At 42.0% G+C, this 19,406-nt stretch overlaps 1 protein-coding gene across 3 annotated transcripts in view; it reads right to left on the bottom strand.

The window, feature by feature from the left end:
- The window catches only part of LOC119655039 (protein king tubby), a 68,435-nt gene that overhangs the window by 9,283 nt on the left and 39,746 nt on the right, over positions 1-19,406 (bottom strand). For 2 of the 3 annotated variants that reach the window (XM_038060717.1, XM_038060719.1), the window contains exons 2-4: positions 6,901-7,099; positions 6,454-6,843; positions 6,163-6,353 (exon numbers count right to left, since the gene is read on the bottom strand). In XM_038060717.1, coding sequence (XP_037916645.1) covers positions 6,163-6,353; positions 6,454-6,843; positions 6,901-7,099 — 780 coding nt within the window. The remainder of the gene's footprint in view (positions 1-6,162; positions 6,354-6,453; positions 6,844-6,900; positions 7,100-19,406) is intronic. The other variant, XM_038060718.1, reaches the window with a different exon arrangement.

Below are 19,406 nucleotides of genomic sequence, written 5' to 3'. Positions count from 1 at the left end.
CATGCCACCTGTGTGGGCGGAGGCGCTCGCAAACTCTCAAAGATGGAAGCAAGTGAATTCGGTTTACCAGCTGAGGCAGCACTGATGATGGCCGGCATGATCATAGTCTATATTGTGGCGAGGTTTTACTGCCTAAGGTTCGCAATGGAAAGAAGGAGACTGAACCAAGCGCTAGGAAGGAACGTGAGCCCGGAGAATATAGTTGCGGAGATGCTCAAGTCAAAGGCGAGCTGGCTTCTGGTTTTCTCCACAATTGTAGAAATACAGAATGAACTGCTAAAGGAAGGAAATGGAAGGAAAGGACGAGAATCGTGAGTGACTGAAGGCATCCAGCAAGTGACGCCATTTTGTGTTAGGTTTAAGGAGAGGCTCCCCATACATGTGAATAGACGGTGCAAATTTTTTTTCATAATATGTGGGCCTGTGAGGTATCAAATGAAAGGGCTTAATTAGTGCTTTCAGAAACTGGTTTCATATTTGATATCGGGTGTGCAAAAAAGTATAACAGATCTCGTTCTCAGAACCTATCCAACCGAAAAATCTGAAAAAAATCACAGTCGTGTATCTCTACGAAACCTAGGCCTCAAAATACATCCGGTTCCGCTATCTGCACAAATAAATAATAGCATATTTCGACATTTTAGAAATTTACCCGGCAACCCCCCTTATGTTCATCCCAGAAATAAAAATTCAGTATGGGGATAAGGGATAACATAATGCACAACTTGGTCAATTTTGAAGAAAATCCAACTATTATTAACAAAGTTATAGAGGGTGAAACTTTGCCATTTCTGTGAATTTCGTGCGTTCTGAAACCTGTATAACACCAACATCACATATCAATTCGCCAATACCACACGGAAGGGAGTTCGTATGAATGAGGTCTCAAAGAATTATTTTGTTTTAGTTGTTTTTAGTCATCTGTATATGAATATCAATTACTCCAAACAGACGTGTGTGCATGTAGGTATGTAGTATATGCGTGCTAATGAAGTTTGCGGATAATGTCCAATTCAAATAGATATATTTGTACATTAAACCAGCCGTATTTAATATGCGTACTATATATGTACATATGTATGCTTTTGTGCACGTAGTAAATCGGAGATATGGGTACGATCAATTCATATACGTGCATATATATGTACAGTGTTCGGAAATAAGCAGTTTGTTTGTTTAGGGTGAGAATAATATCTATGGCGGTAATATGTACGTATGTCTTGTAGTTTGTAAACATATGAAGGATTATGTTGGATTTGTAGCTATATAGGAATAGAAAAATGTGCATTGAAGTTTCTCACATAAGATGAACACAAAACCTTTATGCTCGAAGCGCGAGCTTCCGGTATTCCGACGTGTTTATGTTTCATTGTAAGTGATTTTTCCATTTTTAGACATTCTTTGAATTCGCTTTCTCCTAAAACCTCCAGTTAACACAAATACTTTGTCATCTTTCCGAACGATTGTATTTAGATCTTCAACATTAGTGCGGACTGCAAGTGTTAATTGTTGGACAATTTGTCATTTCGTCGTTTCGGAAAGGCATGTAAATCTTCACACTGTTGCATGCAATATTGTCGCAGTCTACCTATAAGTAAGACCTTTTCTTACCAATTGTGTTATGCTTTGGGAAAGCTCTGCTGAAGATTTACCCATTTGTGGAAAATGTCAACATACTGAATTAATTGCATAAATCGCTTTATTTTTTTCACCTCAAAATTAATATTAATTTCAAAAGATGTTTATGTTCATTCCTAAAAGAAGCCCTTTTAAAAAACAATTTCTTTGCAATATTTTCAAGTTGTTAGGAGAAATACCGCAAACTCACATAATTGATTGAAGCGTCATCCTCATATATCATGCAAATCTCGATACAAATTCCACTGCCACCAGTGAGATTTCAACCGCGACCTTCCGTACGACAGCCTTGTGCTCTAACAACTCAGCTGTCCGGACATGTCGGGGACGGTTACAGTGAATGACATTCGGTGGAAAGGTGGGAACTCTAAACGCTCACGCATACAGTGAATTGCATCTATCTACGTCGAATTGAAGGGGGGTCCTTATACATCCGAAAGGGTAGTGTAATGGAGTATCAAATAAAAGGTCTCGGTTAGTATTTAGGCAGTCTTATTTTTTGTGTTCTCACCAAATTTCGTGACAACAGCCTTACCCGATTCCGAATAAATCGGGTGTGGCAGACAGTGAATCAATTTTAATAAGGTTTTGTTTTACACAAAACCTTAAAAACACTTTCGTTTGAAAAAATTATAGAGAAATATCAGAATATATGATTTTTCAGATGTTAGCATTACACCCATCTGGTCAACAAAGATGAACATTTTATTATTTCAATAAAAGAATGGGGTGTCGAAAAATTTTGCACGCAGTTGATTCCGCTATGCATAAAAATATATTTTACTGAAATCGTCCTGTTGGTTAGACAAATAAAGCTATTTCATTTTCCATGAAAGTTGAACCAATTAAATTGAGCGATTACATACAATGATCGGGAAACACGATCATAGTAACAGCAACAATAACGGTAAAAGGTTTGCGAACTTTTGCATATTTTTTGACAGAGCATCCCACAAGGTTAGGTAGGTTTCAACTGACCGACAGAGTACGAGCAATCATATTGATCATATTGCGATCGGCAGTAGATTTGGGGGCTGTCTTTTAGATCATTATCATTCATAATCGGTTGCTAACTGCGGAACCGTGAAAGGGATCGATTAACATGAGGAATTGAAAATATTATTGATCGTTGGGATTGGTATTGATCTTGACTCCCTATGCGCTTTACCTGCTCTTCATCAACAGGAATTATAGCTATACCATCCGGTATGCGACAATTCCCTCGTGTAGAGTAAGGTCGATGGCCATGACGGTCGTCCCCGCGGAATTGGTCTTTGCAGCTTCTGCAGTTTCTGCCAATTCGCTTGTTCCATTTATGTAAAACTATTACTACTGGGATCTTCCCAAGAAATAAATGGGAGGGATCTTTATGAGCCCGAAGAAGTGAGTATGACATTTAGACGGGTATTTGCGTACTTTGTACTGTCATAAAAATAATACGGGGATCCATCAAAGCCACCTCGAAAGCTTGATCGAAACGTTTCGACAATCTCAACACGGGGTGGCTTGTACATGTAGGAAATTCGAAGTTAAAAGCTATTATTAAAGCGACATAGGAATCTCCGAGGAATTTGAAGTTCAAAGGAGAGTCCGAAGATTAGCTTTCTGTTGGAAATATTATTTCTTATCATTATCCGTGAGGATCTTGCTTGATCGGAAGACGTGGAGGACTTCAGTGAACTAGGATATCTTCCTAAAATATTTCGACTACGCGGATGATATCTGCTTGCTCGCTCATAGAGTCATGGACCCTGGCCAAATGAAAATAGGAGGCGAGCAGATTTGAGCTGAAAATAAATACTAACAAACCTAGTCCCCAACCAAAATCGTAACATGTAATATACTGGCACTTTTGAGTCTAAGTACATCATACTCAAAAACTGTAACTGAGAATATTATAAAACTCTCAAGGAGTGTGTAAAACTTAGATACGAATAGAAGAGTAAACAATATTAGCTAAACAGACTGTGTAAATAACTTTTTAAAGAGTGTCACAAAGTAGAGACGGGTATAAAGAAAAGTAATTTAATGAGAACCTGTTTCAGATATTAACATTTTCAGAGCAGATGATTTCGAGAAACTATATCTTATATTTTTCAATTTTAAAATATACTTTTTGGTGTTGATTTTAAATATACAAGCTTCTATCACTAAGATCCTTAAAAAATATTTAGAAATGAACTGAATTTCATTTAAGGAATCTTCAAATGCTCTTCGCTCTTTCTTTAAGAATTTAGCAGCAACTAGAATTTAGAGAGCATCTCATTAAATGATAGGCCTGCGATTCCGTGGCTGGGCAAGGTACCGCGGAGACCGAGCTTCACTAAGACTCGAGGCAGTTTGAGGCATCTAATGTTTTGATTGATCTATTGTGAATCATTCATTTCTCGATCGCAGCAGCTGGTAATGAATTTCGTCGACATCTATTCTTCTTCTGGATTCTTTATATGAAATTTTGCTCACTTTCAGTGCAAAACCCAATTGCGCCGTACTATTAGACACGTGTAACTTTTGTAAGTGGCGTCAAAGGGCTGAAATAATCAGGAAATTTCGTAATCACGTACTTCAGTAGGTGGAACTGTATTTAGGTGCCGCACCCACGTAGGTTTGCCAATATTTCTGTTTTTATAGATAACTTTAACCTCTTAGTTGACAATCACTTTCGTCGTGTCGCCCATAAAAAGTATCCCGAATAGAAAGTTTGTGTGATACAGCCTAAACTTGATGTTCGCAATTTCTTGATTTTGGACAGAATAATAAAGGCAGATTTAGCCACAATTGGCAGAAACTCTCTAGCAATACAAATTGAAGAAAAATACTTCTGATTTTGTGCCGTCATACGTTACTTTGATAGTAGTTACTAGTTTCTCGCAATCCCATCTGTGCAGAGTATACAGATACACTCCAATTGGTCCCATTGATTTCCGAGACACATTTCATTGATATTTAGATGAGCACCCCATTTGCTGACATGTTCGCATGGAAAGGTTACTCTTCGCCAAGGGTATTTGTAATTTTTTTTAGGAATTGATTTCCATCGATCTTGCCTCAGAAAAGAAATATTAAACTCACGCCAGATAATGAATACAGATGAAGGATTCTTTTTGGTTGGTATTTTAAGGCAACTACGATTTTTCAAACTTAAACTCATTCTAATGGAGGGACACTATCCTTTTTAAGGTTTTGTGTGAAATAAAACCTTATTAGAATCGATTCGATGTTTGTCTTCCTGTCACACCCGATTGACTTGGAAACGGCTGAATCAATTGTCACGAAATTTGGTGACGAAATGTGGTCTTTGAATCCCTTTGCATATAGTAAGTGGCGCCATTTTATGTTGAGTTTGAGCGGGGCTCTCTATATATGTGAAAGGGGGGTGGAATTTTTTTTCACAGAATATGATCGTGTGAGGTATCAAACGAAAGGGCTCAGTTAAATTTCTTCGAAACTGATGATTCTTTGGATACCGGATGGAACATAGGGGAATGAGGGTTCGAAATGTGTACCCCAAAAAGTGTCGCATGTCTCGTTCTCAGAACCCTCCAACCAAAAAAAAACAAAAAAAAATCTGAAAAAAAAAGCATAATGATGCATCCATACGAAATCTAGGCTTCGAAATACATCTCATCCCTATATCTGCTCAAATAAAGTTAATAATAGCATATTACCATATTTTGGAAATTTACCATGGAAACCCCCTTTAAGTTCTTCCTAGAAGTACGAAATTTGGTACGGTTATAAGCAATAATATAACACACAATTTTAGAAAGTTTGAAAAAAAAATCGCACTATTATTAACAATGTTCTAGGAGTTCAAAATTATGTATTTCACATGAATTTACCGCACTATAAGATGAGTACGACGTCGTCATCATATAAAGTGAGCTTATATGAACGGCGAAGTTGGAACTTGGAGACATATCGAGGATTATTTAGAATTTTGAGGTATGTACGAATGGGAAAACGTGCATAGGAAATTTCCCACACAAGATGAACACAAAGCCTTTATACCCGAAGCGTCGAGCTTCCGGTATTCTAACTTGTTTATGTTAGAGAACAGCAAAATCGCGCATTATGCGCTATATTGCTACAAGAGTCAGTATTCCCAGGGTAATTAAAACTTTCTGGAATTTGGTGAAATATAAGCATGGAACGAACTGACTGACATATGACATATGTCTCCATTATGAAATTCTAAAAGGCACAATTAATATCGACAAAGGTGAAATTTTCGCCTACCTTGTTCTGAAAGAACAATCCAGGAACAGTGCTTACCCTATCTACGATTATAAAATTCAAATAATCTTTTCCACGGGTTAATCAAATTCATATATACTATAACGAGCTGTGACGTGCAATGCGAAGCCACCACCAATAGAACTTTTTGTTTTGATCTGTAAGAATTTGTTCACAATCTAGACCGATAGAAATACTGAATTTGGTTGATAATCAATCTATTCCAAACAGGTGAAGGAATATAAAGTACCACACAATTGAGGCTAAATAATTTCTGATTCAACTTACATAAATTACAGCTGCCAGGTCGAGTCTTGGGTTCTCCGCTTTATCTTTGTCGCCATTGTCATAAACTGTAAAACTTGTACCAAGAACATTTGAGCGAAGTTTGCCAACAAACCCATCAGCTTGTCTGGATAAGTCAGTTGGATCACAACTTATTATATAATTTGATGTTTTACTCTTTTTCCTTTTTCTTCCTGGAACGATATATGTTTGTGCGAATAAATAAAACGATATATACACACATATAGTGCCGAGTGAAAATGTTAAACTTGAGTTAATTAGAAACATATCTACCTCCAAGAAGAAAGATTTTCTTTCCATAATCACGTTCGAGGTGCAAATAATAAATCGGAAATAATCCACGATCCATGCCTTTGCGATCGCGTGTAATTCGGCACTTATATAGGAGCCCTTGTTGGGCTGGTTGCATAACGAAATTTTCAATTTGGCCTACAATGTCCCCGTCAAAATCGTTTGACGGTGGCAACGAATTCCGTGATGCATCACCCGCACCACTGTCTCCAGTTGCTGGTGTAACAGGCAGAGAACCGTTTCTCCCACTTGTTGCGCTGTTAACTAATATTGTTTCGTGTTGTGAATCACTACGAATGGGTGATGCCAAAACTTCGACGGGGGTGCTTTCTTCATCTTCAATTTCTTGACTAGAGATTTCTTCGATTGCATCTGAAAGTTATAGGGATTTTTTTTTTTCAAATAAGCCTTAAAATATTTCTAGCCAACCTTCATTGCTCGAAGGCGAACGCATTGTCGTCGAGATCTGATCTGGGTTTTGAGCGTTGATAAATTGCATAGGGCCATCATAGGCATGGACTTCTCTGCCATTTCGCATTCCTGACATTGGACGCATTTGAAGATCACTCGCTTGTACCATGCCTGGTGAAGCTCTTTTTTGTCGAATATATGCTTCCATCAACTGTCTCTGTAAGATAAAGATGAATTTGTTAATGTAGACTTACGAGGGTTTGGCCCAACAAGTTATATATAATCAACGAAACATTTAGACATCCCTGAGATGTGTGACAAAATTTCACATGTTAACAGCAGTCACAGGTTCAAAGGTCTAAATATCCTACTGTGATAGTGCCTTCACTGTGCTTTATAGATCAATAATTATTTTAAAATATTCCCCTCTTGTCGTAAAAACGACTAAAAGGGTTAAAAACCTGGGGGTTAACTACCTGCAAAGATAAGTGGTAACCGCATATTTAAGATTGCGAAGCAGTAATCCAAACTGAGAAGTGTCTGCTACGAACCAACGAAGACCAATCGAGGAGAGGGTGCTTAAAGGTGATCGTGAAGAGAAATTAATAATTTCGCTGATCTGAGAAGCATATTTTTCCGGAAAGAAGAATGATTTTGACATCGAGTGCCGCACTATAATTATGGTAGTTATGATCGTAGGCAGGCCTTTCGATAGTAAGCTTCTCGAATATAGTGATCAGCAACTATCTGTTAAAGACGAAGAGAAGGAACATAAAGTGCTCCTTCTAACGAAAATGAAATTACTTTAGCCGACAAAGCTCTGCAGTGGAACAAACCTGCCAGACTGCACTGTTTTTTTCGGAAAACCATTTTGCAGCTCCTGCAGTATCCTTTCTCTCGGCTTTCTCGAAAACTTCAACGTCAAAAACCAGACCTTAAATGTTTCCATGTTGACAACATTCACACTCTGGGAGTCACAGCGAGATAAATACGTGTAATTTAGATTTTCGTTCGTTATGTTCTCCGTTAATTTTCTCTAACTTTGAACAGTATAAACAGGGAGTATTTCTAGAGGTCGTCCAAGGTCTACTCTGCTGTTCCCGACAGTGAAATGTTCGTACTACCGACACGAAGCAAAATCAAAGCTCCAAGAAAATATGGGTAGGTCACACATGAAAGAAGATTGACGATTGCTAACTACGCAATACAGTTAAAACTACCATTTCATAATATTTGCTATATTTGATAACACCTTCATATCAAGTTAAACCAAAGCCGCCACAAATCCTCTCTAGCAGTCAACATGATAATTTAACCGTAGAACTGCAATAGCTGCCAAATCAGTAAGCCTACAATACTGAATTCAAGAAATCTAAGTAGTTTTACTTGAAAACAAAGCTCCCATAGTTGACGTCTATGTGACCCCACACCTGGCGTACCCGTGGATCTGTGTTTTGTTGAAACTACAATAACGTACAATTGAGAAAAATAAAAATATATTTATCTAAACACAACATATACATATATTATTTATTATTTCTACACAATAAGCACATACAATTCTACAGAATGCTGCAGCATATTTATTTCTTTCAAATACTACACGACTTCCTGGTCTTCCCGCGACGTTTTTCATCTGGTATATAGCATAGATAGGAGAAATTCTTGATTGATTTTCTGGAACGAGCTATGGTATATGTCGATGGATCAGCGTCCAGCGGGTCTCTTCAAATAATTCTCTAACGCCTTTTTTAGTTGAATACTAGCTGACCCTGCGAACTTTGCTCCGCCTGAGAGGCAAAAACTAAGCAGATTTTTGATTTTATTAAGTTAATTTTTTTATTTATCAATTTTAATAGGTTGTACTTTTGAGTTAAGCACCTTGTGTTACACGGCATTTTTTGTTTTATAATCAAGAACAAACAACGCAGATGGTCTTTCGATCCATGAACATGCCGCATATAATTGACCATGTGAAAAACATTGATTTTCCAGATTCAGACCACAAACTTTCAAGGATTGACCTTGTGATTTGTTAGTGGTCATGGCGAATGCAAGACGGATCAGAATTTGAAGTCTTTTAAACTCAAACGGTATATCGGTTGGGATCATCGGGATCCTCGGAATGAGAACTTCCTCACCTTCGAATTTTCCTTTGAGAATCGTCGCGTACATTGTTCATCAATTTACTTACCACCAAACGCGTACCGTTGCAAAGTTTTGGTGGGTTTTTGTTTCGAAGCATGATTACTACGGAGCCAACCTTTAGGCGTAAATTGTGCGGTGGTAAGCCAGGCACATCCAAGGAGTTAAAAAATTCAATTGGATAGTTGGTGGCTTCATCTTCGTTTGTTACACAGTTAATGGATTAGAATGAATGCATTGTTCCAATGATATCATTCTGAAATATGTAGTTAAGGTTATCTACATCTTTATTCTTAGCCACTAAAATTGCTCGCTAACTCAACGATTCACTATTTTTGTAATTAGTAATGATTTTTGGGAATACTTTGTTAATAAGTTCGTCTTTCGATGTGACAAAGTTACAGAAATTCTGAGGAAATAAAGTCAATCCGCTCGATTCGTCGACAGGTACTCGACCATTACCGACAATCAGCAATTGCTCAGAGAAATCTTCAGCAGATGTATCATTAAGCAATGCAACTCTCATGTTTGTTGTCAGCTGGAGTTTCTTCACATAGCGGCATAGATATGATGCTTTGAGGCAAGTGTTTATTTCGTCGGCAGCCGTTGATCCTGGAATTACTGGGAGTGTTTGGCGGAAATCGCCGGATTTTTTTGAAATATTACATTTTGGTTCTTCAATAGTTTGAAGATTTAACGGCAATTTTAATGCTGAATGAACGGTACGGCATCCTTCTAACAATGTGGCTGCTAATCCAGAAGAAGAAACCGCAAGCGCAATGTTGGATCTCGCACGAACAGGCGCTAAAACTACTGACATGAAGAATGTCTTGCCAGTTTGACCAGAGGCATCCAGGAAATATAAACCACCATTTCCTCATCAATTGCCTTCATTAATGTATCATAGACTTCTTTTTGTTGAGGATTCAACAGTGGTACATTCGTTTGAACTACTAAATCTAATTCTAGGTGATCATATGCACGTTCCCGTTCCAACTGTCGATTAAATGCCTCATTCATTTCGCGATTTGGCGCTGGCATTCCTAACCTGACTAATAAACTACCGCACATAAGGTAACACATGTCTTCGATTAAGAGTAAAGCCCGATTATGTATCTCCTCATTCATTTCCAAGATCGAGATTTCTGGAACTGACACCTATTTGATGTCAAATATCTTCTGACATATTATCCTTGTATTTATGCCACAGGTTAGATGGGTTCGATGGAAAGCATGTCGAAATGATGACTGCAAATAATGTGGGTATCTGACTTGAAGATGCAGAGATAATGGGTTCAACGATTGTCGTATCCCAATGGGCATCGTTTTCTAGTAAATTGAATTCTTCACTTGCAGCACGATATATTGGGAATATTCTACCATTAGCAGACCGTAGTCACTCAAATGACGTTGCCCCACGCACATTTACCAGTAACAACTGCAAATAGAAGCATTCATCATTCTTTGGATCAACTGTATACATACGACCAAGAGCACCCGTAGTACGCACATCCGGATAACCAGGAACCGTATCAATGTATAATGGCACTGCCTTGCTTCCGCCGTTCAAAATTCTTCGATGAAGCATTCCAAGTGTAATAAAGTGGCACCTCCCAGTAAAGCAAAGTTCGCGCAAACGAAGAAACTGGTCAATGTTGTGGCTGGAGGTGTTTCAGCACGTTGAACAACATTCGAAGCCGTGAAATATACTCGTTGACCATTCTCCAGATGCACCGCCAAATGCACAACAATAGGATGACGTTCGTGAATAGGGAATTCGAATATACGCCAAATCGCTTCATTGCAGTTCACATAACGACCAACTTGATAGAGCGCAATTTCATCGTTGGTATTGGAGGATTGGATGCCAAAAACCGCCATATCGCTGTCTTTCGTGACATATTTGCAAATGCATTTTATGGACTTTACTGAATTGCAATACTCAACGTTGCAATGTGTCTTGATCGTTTTGGAAATAATTGGCGAATATGGAACAATCCAACTGTTGTCGACAACGAAATCCATTCTTTTCACTTTTGTTGTGACAGTTCGACCGTTATCATCGGGTGATCGACGACCATACAGTGGATAACCATTGTTGCCAGTGACGGTCTCCGCCGTTAATTTCCGTGGTTATCGTTTGGAATACTTGCTGTCGATCATATCGAAACGCTGCTCGATTCAAATCAGCACTTGATAAATATCTTTTAAGTATTACTTTTTAGTGAATTTATTTATACTTGAGTTTTGAAATTCAATATATTTAACTTCCAAAGATGAGTACTAAGTATTTATTTATTTTGAATTTAAGTCACGAGCGAACCGAAGTGTATAGCGCCGCGGTTGGAAACAGAAGAGACCGACTTATTTCCATGCGGTCCTTACTGTCCCAACCAACGGCATTTTTTTTACCGCTGGTTCTCCACTCCCCTGGTGCGTTCTGAAAACGAGTGAGTGGAGAGTTTCTGAGTTCAGCGCCATCTACCCGTCCGCATCCGCAACATCCGAAATAAATTTCGAATGCTGCAGATCCTGCCGCGCCAGATCACTCCGCCCCCAGACGAAACCTAGGGGGTTTCGGCGACGGATCCCCGAACTTCGTTCGCCGTTAATCCACAAAGCGGACACGACGTTGCTTCGGGGCGCACACGGGTTTCAGCCTGGACAAAGAGACCGCCTTTTTGTGACCACCGATCTCGAGCTGGAAGAAATGTTCTCCCCTCTCGAGAACGCGGTACGGGCCCTCATATGGAGGCTGCAGCGGCTTCCGGACGGCATCCGTCCTGATCAGCACGTGCGTGCACGTGTCCAGTTCCTTGGGCGAACAAGCAGGTATGGACGAGTGTCGAGTGGGTGGTGGCGCTTTGATGCGTCGGAGATTGTCCCTCAGCAGACGCACCAACCCCGACTCCGTGAGACCCGATCTCTTGTCGAAGACCGGATCGCTTGGGAGTCTTGGGTTCTCCCCGTAAACCAGCTCCGCGGGGCTGGCAGCAAATTCCTCTCGGCGGGTTGTACGAAGGCCGAGTAGGACGAGAGGCAAGACTTGAGTCCAGGACGGGTCGTCGCGTGCCATAATGGCGGCTTTCAGCGTCCGGTGCCAACGTTCTAGCATCCCATTGGACTGCGGGTGGTATGCAGTAGTCCGCTGGCGTTTAAAACCCAGGAGTTTGCCTAACTCGGAGAAAAGGGTGGACTCAAATTGCATTCCCTGGTCAGTGATGATCACTGCAGGGACGCCAAAGCGAGGTATCCACTCTCGGCAGAGGGCTTCGGCACAAGATTGCGCCGTAATGTCCTTCAGAGGTATTGCCTCAGGCCACCGCGTGAACCTGTCGATGATTGTGAGGCAATACTTGTAACCGTGCGAGTCTCGCAAAGGCCCTATTATGTCGAGGTGTATGGTGTGGAAACGCTTGGTAGTGCGGGGGAATGAGCCCACTTCTTTCCTTACATGCCTGGAGACTTTACACTTCTGGCATGCGATGCACTCTCTGGCCCAGGAATTGATATCCTTGTTCATGGAGGGCCAGAAGTATTTTCCGGTGACTAACCGGTTTGTTGTCCTGATGCCGGGGTGCGCCAAGTCGTGAACTGCGTGGAACACTTCCTTGCGAAATGTGGCCGGAATGTATGGCCGAGGTCCCTTTTCCGAGTCTTCGCAGCAGAGCGAGAGGTTTGAGCCGAAGATGGGCAACTCCCGAAATTTGTATTTGGGGTTGGACTTGAGGCTCTGAAGTGCTGCGTCATCCACTTGCGCCGTGGCAATAGCCGAGAAATCGAGTGAGGCGGGGATGTTAACTTCGGAGACACGAGACAAAGCGTCAGCAACAATGTTGTCCTTCCCGGACACGTGCTGGATGTCTGACGTGAACTGGCTTATGAAGCTCAGGTGTCGAAGCTGACGAGGGGACGCTTTGTCGGGCTTCTGTTTCAAAGCGAACGTGAGAGGCTTATGGTCCGTGAACACTGTGAACGGCCTGCCTTCTAGGGAGAAACGGAAGTATTTGATGGACAGGTATGCGGCGAGCAGTTCGCGATCGTAGGTGCTGTAGTTCCGTTGAGCGGGATTCAACTGCTTCGAGAAGAAGCTCAACGGCTGCCAAACTTGGTCCACCTTTTGGTGAAGGGCAGCACCTACTGCGATGTCAGAGGCATCAACAAAAACGGCTAGGGATGCATCTTGATGAGGAAATGCCAAAAGTGTAGCATCAGCCAGTTGCTGTCTGGATTTATTGAACGCGCAGACAGCCTCTTCAGACCACACAATCTCTCGTGTGTCTTTTGTTTTGGGGCCAGACAAGTACGCGTTCAAAACGGACTGGTGATGGGCGGCCTTGGGCAGGAAACGACGGTAAAAGTTTAGCATGCCCAAGAACCTCCTCAACTCCCTCACTGTTTTTGGACGCGGGAAGCTTGTGATTGCTTGCACCTTGTCTGGGTCGGGCTGTATTCCTTCAGAGGAAATGGAGTGGCCGAGGAATCTCACCTGTTTTTGAAGGAATTTGCACTTCTCAACGTTTAAGACTAAACCGGCCTCAAGGAGACGTTGAAAAATGCACTCGAGATGGGCTAAGTGCTCAGACTCAGTAGAAGAAGCGACCAAAACATCATCCAAATAGACGAAACAGAAATCGAGGTTTTGCAGGACTGAGTGAATGAACCTTTGAAAGGTTTGCGCCGCATTGCACAATCCGAAAGTCATTCGGGTGAACTCGAAGAGTCCAAAGGGTGTGCATATTGCCGTCTTTGGAATGTCTTCAGGAGCTACTGGGATTTGGTGGTATGCCTTGGCTAAGTCCAAGGTCGAAAAGATGCGGCAATTCGCGAGGTGATGCGCAAAGTTGTGGATGAGTGGAATCGGATATCGGTCAGGAACAGTCTGTGCGTTTAGCCTTCTGTAATCCCCACAGGGACGCCATTCGCCATTTGGCTTAGGGACCATATGTAAAGGGGAAGACCAACAGCTGTTTGAGGGCCTGCAGATACCCTGTTGAACAAGTTGTTCAAATTCTTTCCGCGCGATAGCCAGTTTCTGGGGTGGTGAAGGACGCACCTTTGAGAAAATCGGGGAACCAGTAGTATTTATGTGGTGCTGCACATTGTGCTTTACTGGTTTCGAGAGACTACACTCGGTAGTTATCTGGCTGAACTTTTGGAGGAGTGTCCGAACACGAGAGTCGGAGATGTCTTCCAAAAGAACGGAAAGGTTATTGTCAGCGTGAGATACCATTTGGCCCGACGAATTTAGGTTGGTTGTGGGGTCTATAAGGGACTTATTTTGCAAGTCCACCAGCAACCCATAGTGACACAAGAAGTCTGCGCCTAATATGGGGAAGCTGACATCCGCCAGGATGAAACGCCACGGAAACGTCCTACGCAAGCCAAGACTCACGTCCACTTGCCTGTACCCGTATGTATTGATGCGGGAGGAATTTGCTGCCGCCAGTTTGAGGGGTTGTGGAAATAGTCGCTGATGCTGGGGTACGGGAAGAACCGAAACCTCCGCACCCGTGTCGACGAGGTAGTTGCGCCTGCTGAGGGGGTCGAAAATAGTTAGGCGACGTGGCGCTGCGCTCTGGGTGGCCGTCGCCAAGACCCCCCGCGGACCTAGTTTTTTGCGGTAGGCGCGAATTTGCAAGGTAGCGTACATCTTGTCGCTTTATCTCCGAAGTTACGATGATACCAGCAAATACCCTGGTCCGCAGGCTGTCTTGACGACCTGCTACCCGAACGCCCTTTTCGTGTGGCAGATCGTGAGCGAGCTCGCGACCTGGCACTCGAACGCTGAGCGTCCAACGTCGCCCGCATCTCGGCCACGCTGGCAGTTAAGGCCGCGATCTCGCGTCGTAAGTCGCTGACCTCATCCGACGGTGGTTGAACGGCCGCTATGGTTGGGCGAACGTACACCTCCTGTACCTGATCGGCCGTTGCTGCTAGTTCCTCCAAGGAACCGGAGACGCAGGCTAGGATCGCCTGGGTGCCCTCCGGGAGCCGACGCAGCCAGAGCGACCTGATCAGGTCGTCGCCGATCTTACTCCCACCCAATTGCCTCATTTCACGAAGCAATTGGCTGGGAGTTCGATCACCCAACGTTAAACCCGCCAGAACTGTGCTTCCAAATGCACGAACCACAGCTCGGGGTTCCGCCGCCAAAACGGAGGAACGCGTACGGCGAGGGCGGTCACTTGTGGGTCCGATGGGCCTGCCGCGTCTTTATTGTCAAACGACATTTTTCTTACCGAGAAGTACGAGATTGAGATGCAAACGCGGTGAGTTTATACTGAAACGCGGTGAACTTTACACCGACACGGCAGGCCGCACCCACAAATGCACGCACGAAACGAGAAAAACGACAACCGAAGCGGACGCTCTCCAGCGCAGACCAAAAACGCCAAAGAAAACGGAGAACTCGCGATGCTAAACACCTCAACGCCGTCTCTTGCAGCGGATTTAATTTTATTATCACTTTTTACTTTTAATCTAATGAACAATTAGTGCGAATAGTGCACAACTAATGCTACAATTGAATTTGGATATAAAATGATTACAGAGATGAGATAATATGAGATAATGAGATAATAATATATATAATAATTTCAAGTCGCCAAATTCTTTTTCCACCTAATTCACACTTGGTCTGCATTCAATTCCATCATTCGTGGTTCGTTTATCTCAAGTTTTAATGTTTCTTGATTGGATTGGGCGCGGCGCGTTCTTTTCTATCTACTTCTTCTTGCGATGTCCACTGCGTTCGCTTTTTTTTTTTTTCCGCCTGTATGCGATCGAGTAGGGAAAACTCTGCCGTTCGTGCTCACGGTTGCTCGATGTACTACTCCTAAATTCTCAAGGAAAATGTGCTCACCAAAATGACGACGGCAATGACGCGGCCACTGACTGCGAGGAAACCGGGCGGTTGTTCTACTTATCCTTTCCGAACGCTGCAGCGCCAAATTGCTCTGAACCTGCTCGCGGGCTGGACTCTGCCCAATTCTGATTTTCCGGATTTATTATTTTTACGTCATTAATCCGCCCACACACATTGGGAACACTTTTGAAGCGCGGATAGTATTTCCTGCAAAGATTGTCGGAAGGTCGTGGCAATGATGGCTGGTCCGGTGCGTGAAAGGTGTTGTGCAGGAGGGCGCGCGTACGGGAAGTCGCGTGAAAATCTACTTCTGGTGAGGGTCCGTCGTGGGTCGCGCAGTACACTGTGTAGAGAAAGTTTTCTCGCGTTTTTTTCTTGCCTCTGCTCCGACTCGGGATGTGGAGATGCGACACGTTTTCGCGATGTTTACAACGGCACTCGACACTCAACTGTAGATGCGAACGTGTGAAAATCGCTTGCCGTAAGGTCTACTGATACTTTTGATGGATTTCTCAGTGTTTGGAAGTTCTATTTCTGCCGTGTTGCTCGGACGAATTTTGTCGTTAATAGAACTTCACCAATGGCGGCGATGGCGGACAATTTGTCACTTTTCTTTTTTATCGGAGTCACCACTTAAGTATTACTTTTTAGTGAATTTATTTATACTTGAGTTTTGAAATTCAATATATTTAACTTCCAAAGATGAGTACTAAGTATTTATTTATTTTGAATTTAAGTCACGAGCGAACCGAAGTGTATAGCGCCGCGGTTGGAAACAGAAGAGACCGACTTATTTCCATGCGGTCCTTACTGTCCCAACCAACGGCATTTTTTTTACCGCTGGTTCTCCACTCCCCTGGTGCGTTCTGAAAACGAGTGAGTGGAGAGTTTCTGAGTTCAGCGCCATCTACCCGTCCGCATCCGCAACATCCGAAATAAATTTCGAATGCTGCAGATCCTGCCGCGCCACATCTTCTTGTGCATCGAAAATTATCTACTTGTTGATTTCTGTTATTTGCTCGACGATTTCACATTGCCAACCGAGCCATTTCACGCACTGCCTCGCTTTTCTCTTGTGATTGAGAAGCACGAAGTCGAGCCATACTAACGCGGCGCTCTTCAGGGCAATTACTGGTGTTTCTTCAGTGACTTAATTCGCAATGTTTCGTACCCTTCTTGCATTACGGCTTTGTCGGGAAAGATTCGATCATCTTGGTCGCGGCATTGTTAATAATGATTCAAAGAGAATACAAATTACTGATGATTATATATTTGACAAAATTTTTATTATCAAATTTTCTACTTAACCATAGACAAAATTACGTTTAGCTGTCAATTGCGTTTTGTCATTCCGTGTCAGATGCGTCTTTGTTATACCACGTTTTATAGGGACTTCACGGAAACGCGGTCGAGCGGGATAAAAAGTATCCTATATCCATCTCCTGGTTCTAAGCTATCTCTCCACAAATTTTCAGCCAAATCGGTTCAGCCATTCTTGAGTTATAAATAGTGTAACTAACACCACTTTCTTTTATATATATAGATTTCCGCGTAGTTTGGCGATCTACAGCACGATGTTTAATAATGGGCATAAAAATTTCATCAGTCGTTTTTGACAGGGGAAGTTTTCTTTTGGAGCTGGTTATGCAGTAGTAAGATTATGCACAGGGGATGAAACTGCCTAGGCAGGCCTTGAAGTTGAAGTTTTGAGGCACAGAAAATATAGCGTTCGGTGGACGACGCTTTTCAGTCAGGATCGCAGTTGCTTTCTGCGTATACATCACTGATATTGGTTCCCATTTGTGTGGTGGTGTTAGTGCATCTGGCCAGGTTTAATATAGAAATTTTCCAGCTTGGTGCCAACACCAATCTGGAAGGCGGCGAGCCGAATAATATTGCAATGCCACTTTATCAATTTCCTATTGTATTTATGCATGGATGCATTTGTTGTTTAGTTACGTGGATTCGCACACACACAACTGCTATAGAAACACGATATACAGTACATTAACATTTGCGCAGAACGCCCTGCTATCTTGACTCGGCCTTAAACCGGTTGATTTATTTTTTGTCATGGTTGTTGTGACGAGTTTCACGTTCTTGTGCAGTAAACAATGTATAATGGCACTGCCGTACGGCCTACCATGTTTAAAAATAGCGATAGTGGGCAGTGTTTTTGCGTTGTATATTCACTGAAAAGTTGGTTCATCTCATTAACACCACCTTTAGTCTATTGTAGAAATGATCATGCCTTGTCCTTGTTTAATTCGTTATTATGTGTACAAATAGGTTTGCCCAATATATTCACGGGTCTGCGTCTTTCGGTGAAGTAGTCAAATCATGTTCACAAAAATCAAGAATGTACCTACCCCATGGAGCGAGGGTCCTTTTCGTCTTTTTTGAATTTTATATCAATTAAGCTCTCCCCCACACATACCTACCAGTGACCGTAAGAGGGTGACAATTAAAATAGAGCAATTGGGAGCAGCCGTGAGGTAAGGCAGCAACCTTGAAAGCTGCTTAAGTTATTGCTCTCACGTTCACTAATCTTGAAGTGCTACTATTTCCTATGTGTAAATGGAAAATGTGGACAGAATGTAGCTTAAAATACTCAGTTAAGCGTATGAAAAAAAATTAATATCACATTAAAAAACGCGCGAACAAATCTTTGCGGATACACAGATACCCCGGCGTCCGCGTAACTTGGATTCTAAGAGTGGTTTAGTTCTAAAATTGGCAAACAATAAGCTCAAGGAAGCACGAACATAAAATATAATACTTATTTGTTTCATGTAATTTTCCTGTAAGTTTCAAATATAAACTCAAAGCAACACATCATACTTATCAACGACCAGTCTAACCCACTTCAATCAATGAGTATTAACTCCAACCGGATACCATTAACATACGGTTCAGCCCATATTCTGACGTCATCCCCCTTCAAGGATTATTAATGAAGTTCTCAAGAATTTATTTTATGCTTTTATTAAGTGACGGACATTTCATAGTGTGTTGCCAATGGATATTTCGTTTGTTTCTGTACGTGGGCTTGGAACTCATCCTGCATATATAGGCGACAGGCTGTATTGCTGAGGAAGGTAGCTTATGTTTGTTTCAATGTCATTCGCTATTCGATGCACTTGAAACGTACCCAAGGCAGCTTATGTTAGAAGTATCTTTATGTAAACTGAATTGCTCGTTCGTTTTATCAATAAAACTGAAATTGAGTTCTGCCTGGGGTTATATGTGTTCCAAAGGACAAAATGAACAATTGTAAATTTTAAATGAACGACTGCGACACCATCAAGTTGATTTTCTTTGTGTTTTTTTACGGCGAAATATAAGGGAATGTGTTTACATGATACCATTGAAATACAAGAAGCTAGAATTGTTTGGAGGAATGGAAAGGTGGAGCGTGGGATATGCCTACAGATAAATAATGGAAAGAAATAGTTATCTTTTCACACTGCGGGATGTTGTTGATTGGGTGTTGAAACTGACAGTCTTAATT

This window comes from Hermetia illucens, chromosome 4 (genome assembly GCF_905115235.1).
Source record: "Hermetia illucens chromosome 4, iHerIll2.2.curated.20191125, whole genome shotgun sequence".
NCBI classification, from domain to species: Eukaryota; Metazoa; Arthropoda; class Insecta; order Diptera; family Stratiomyidae; genus Hermetia; species Hermetia illucens.
This window is presented reverse-complemented; position numbering and strand designations above follow the sequence as displayed.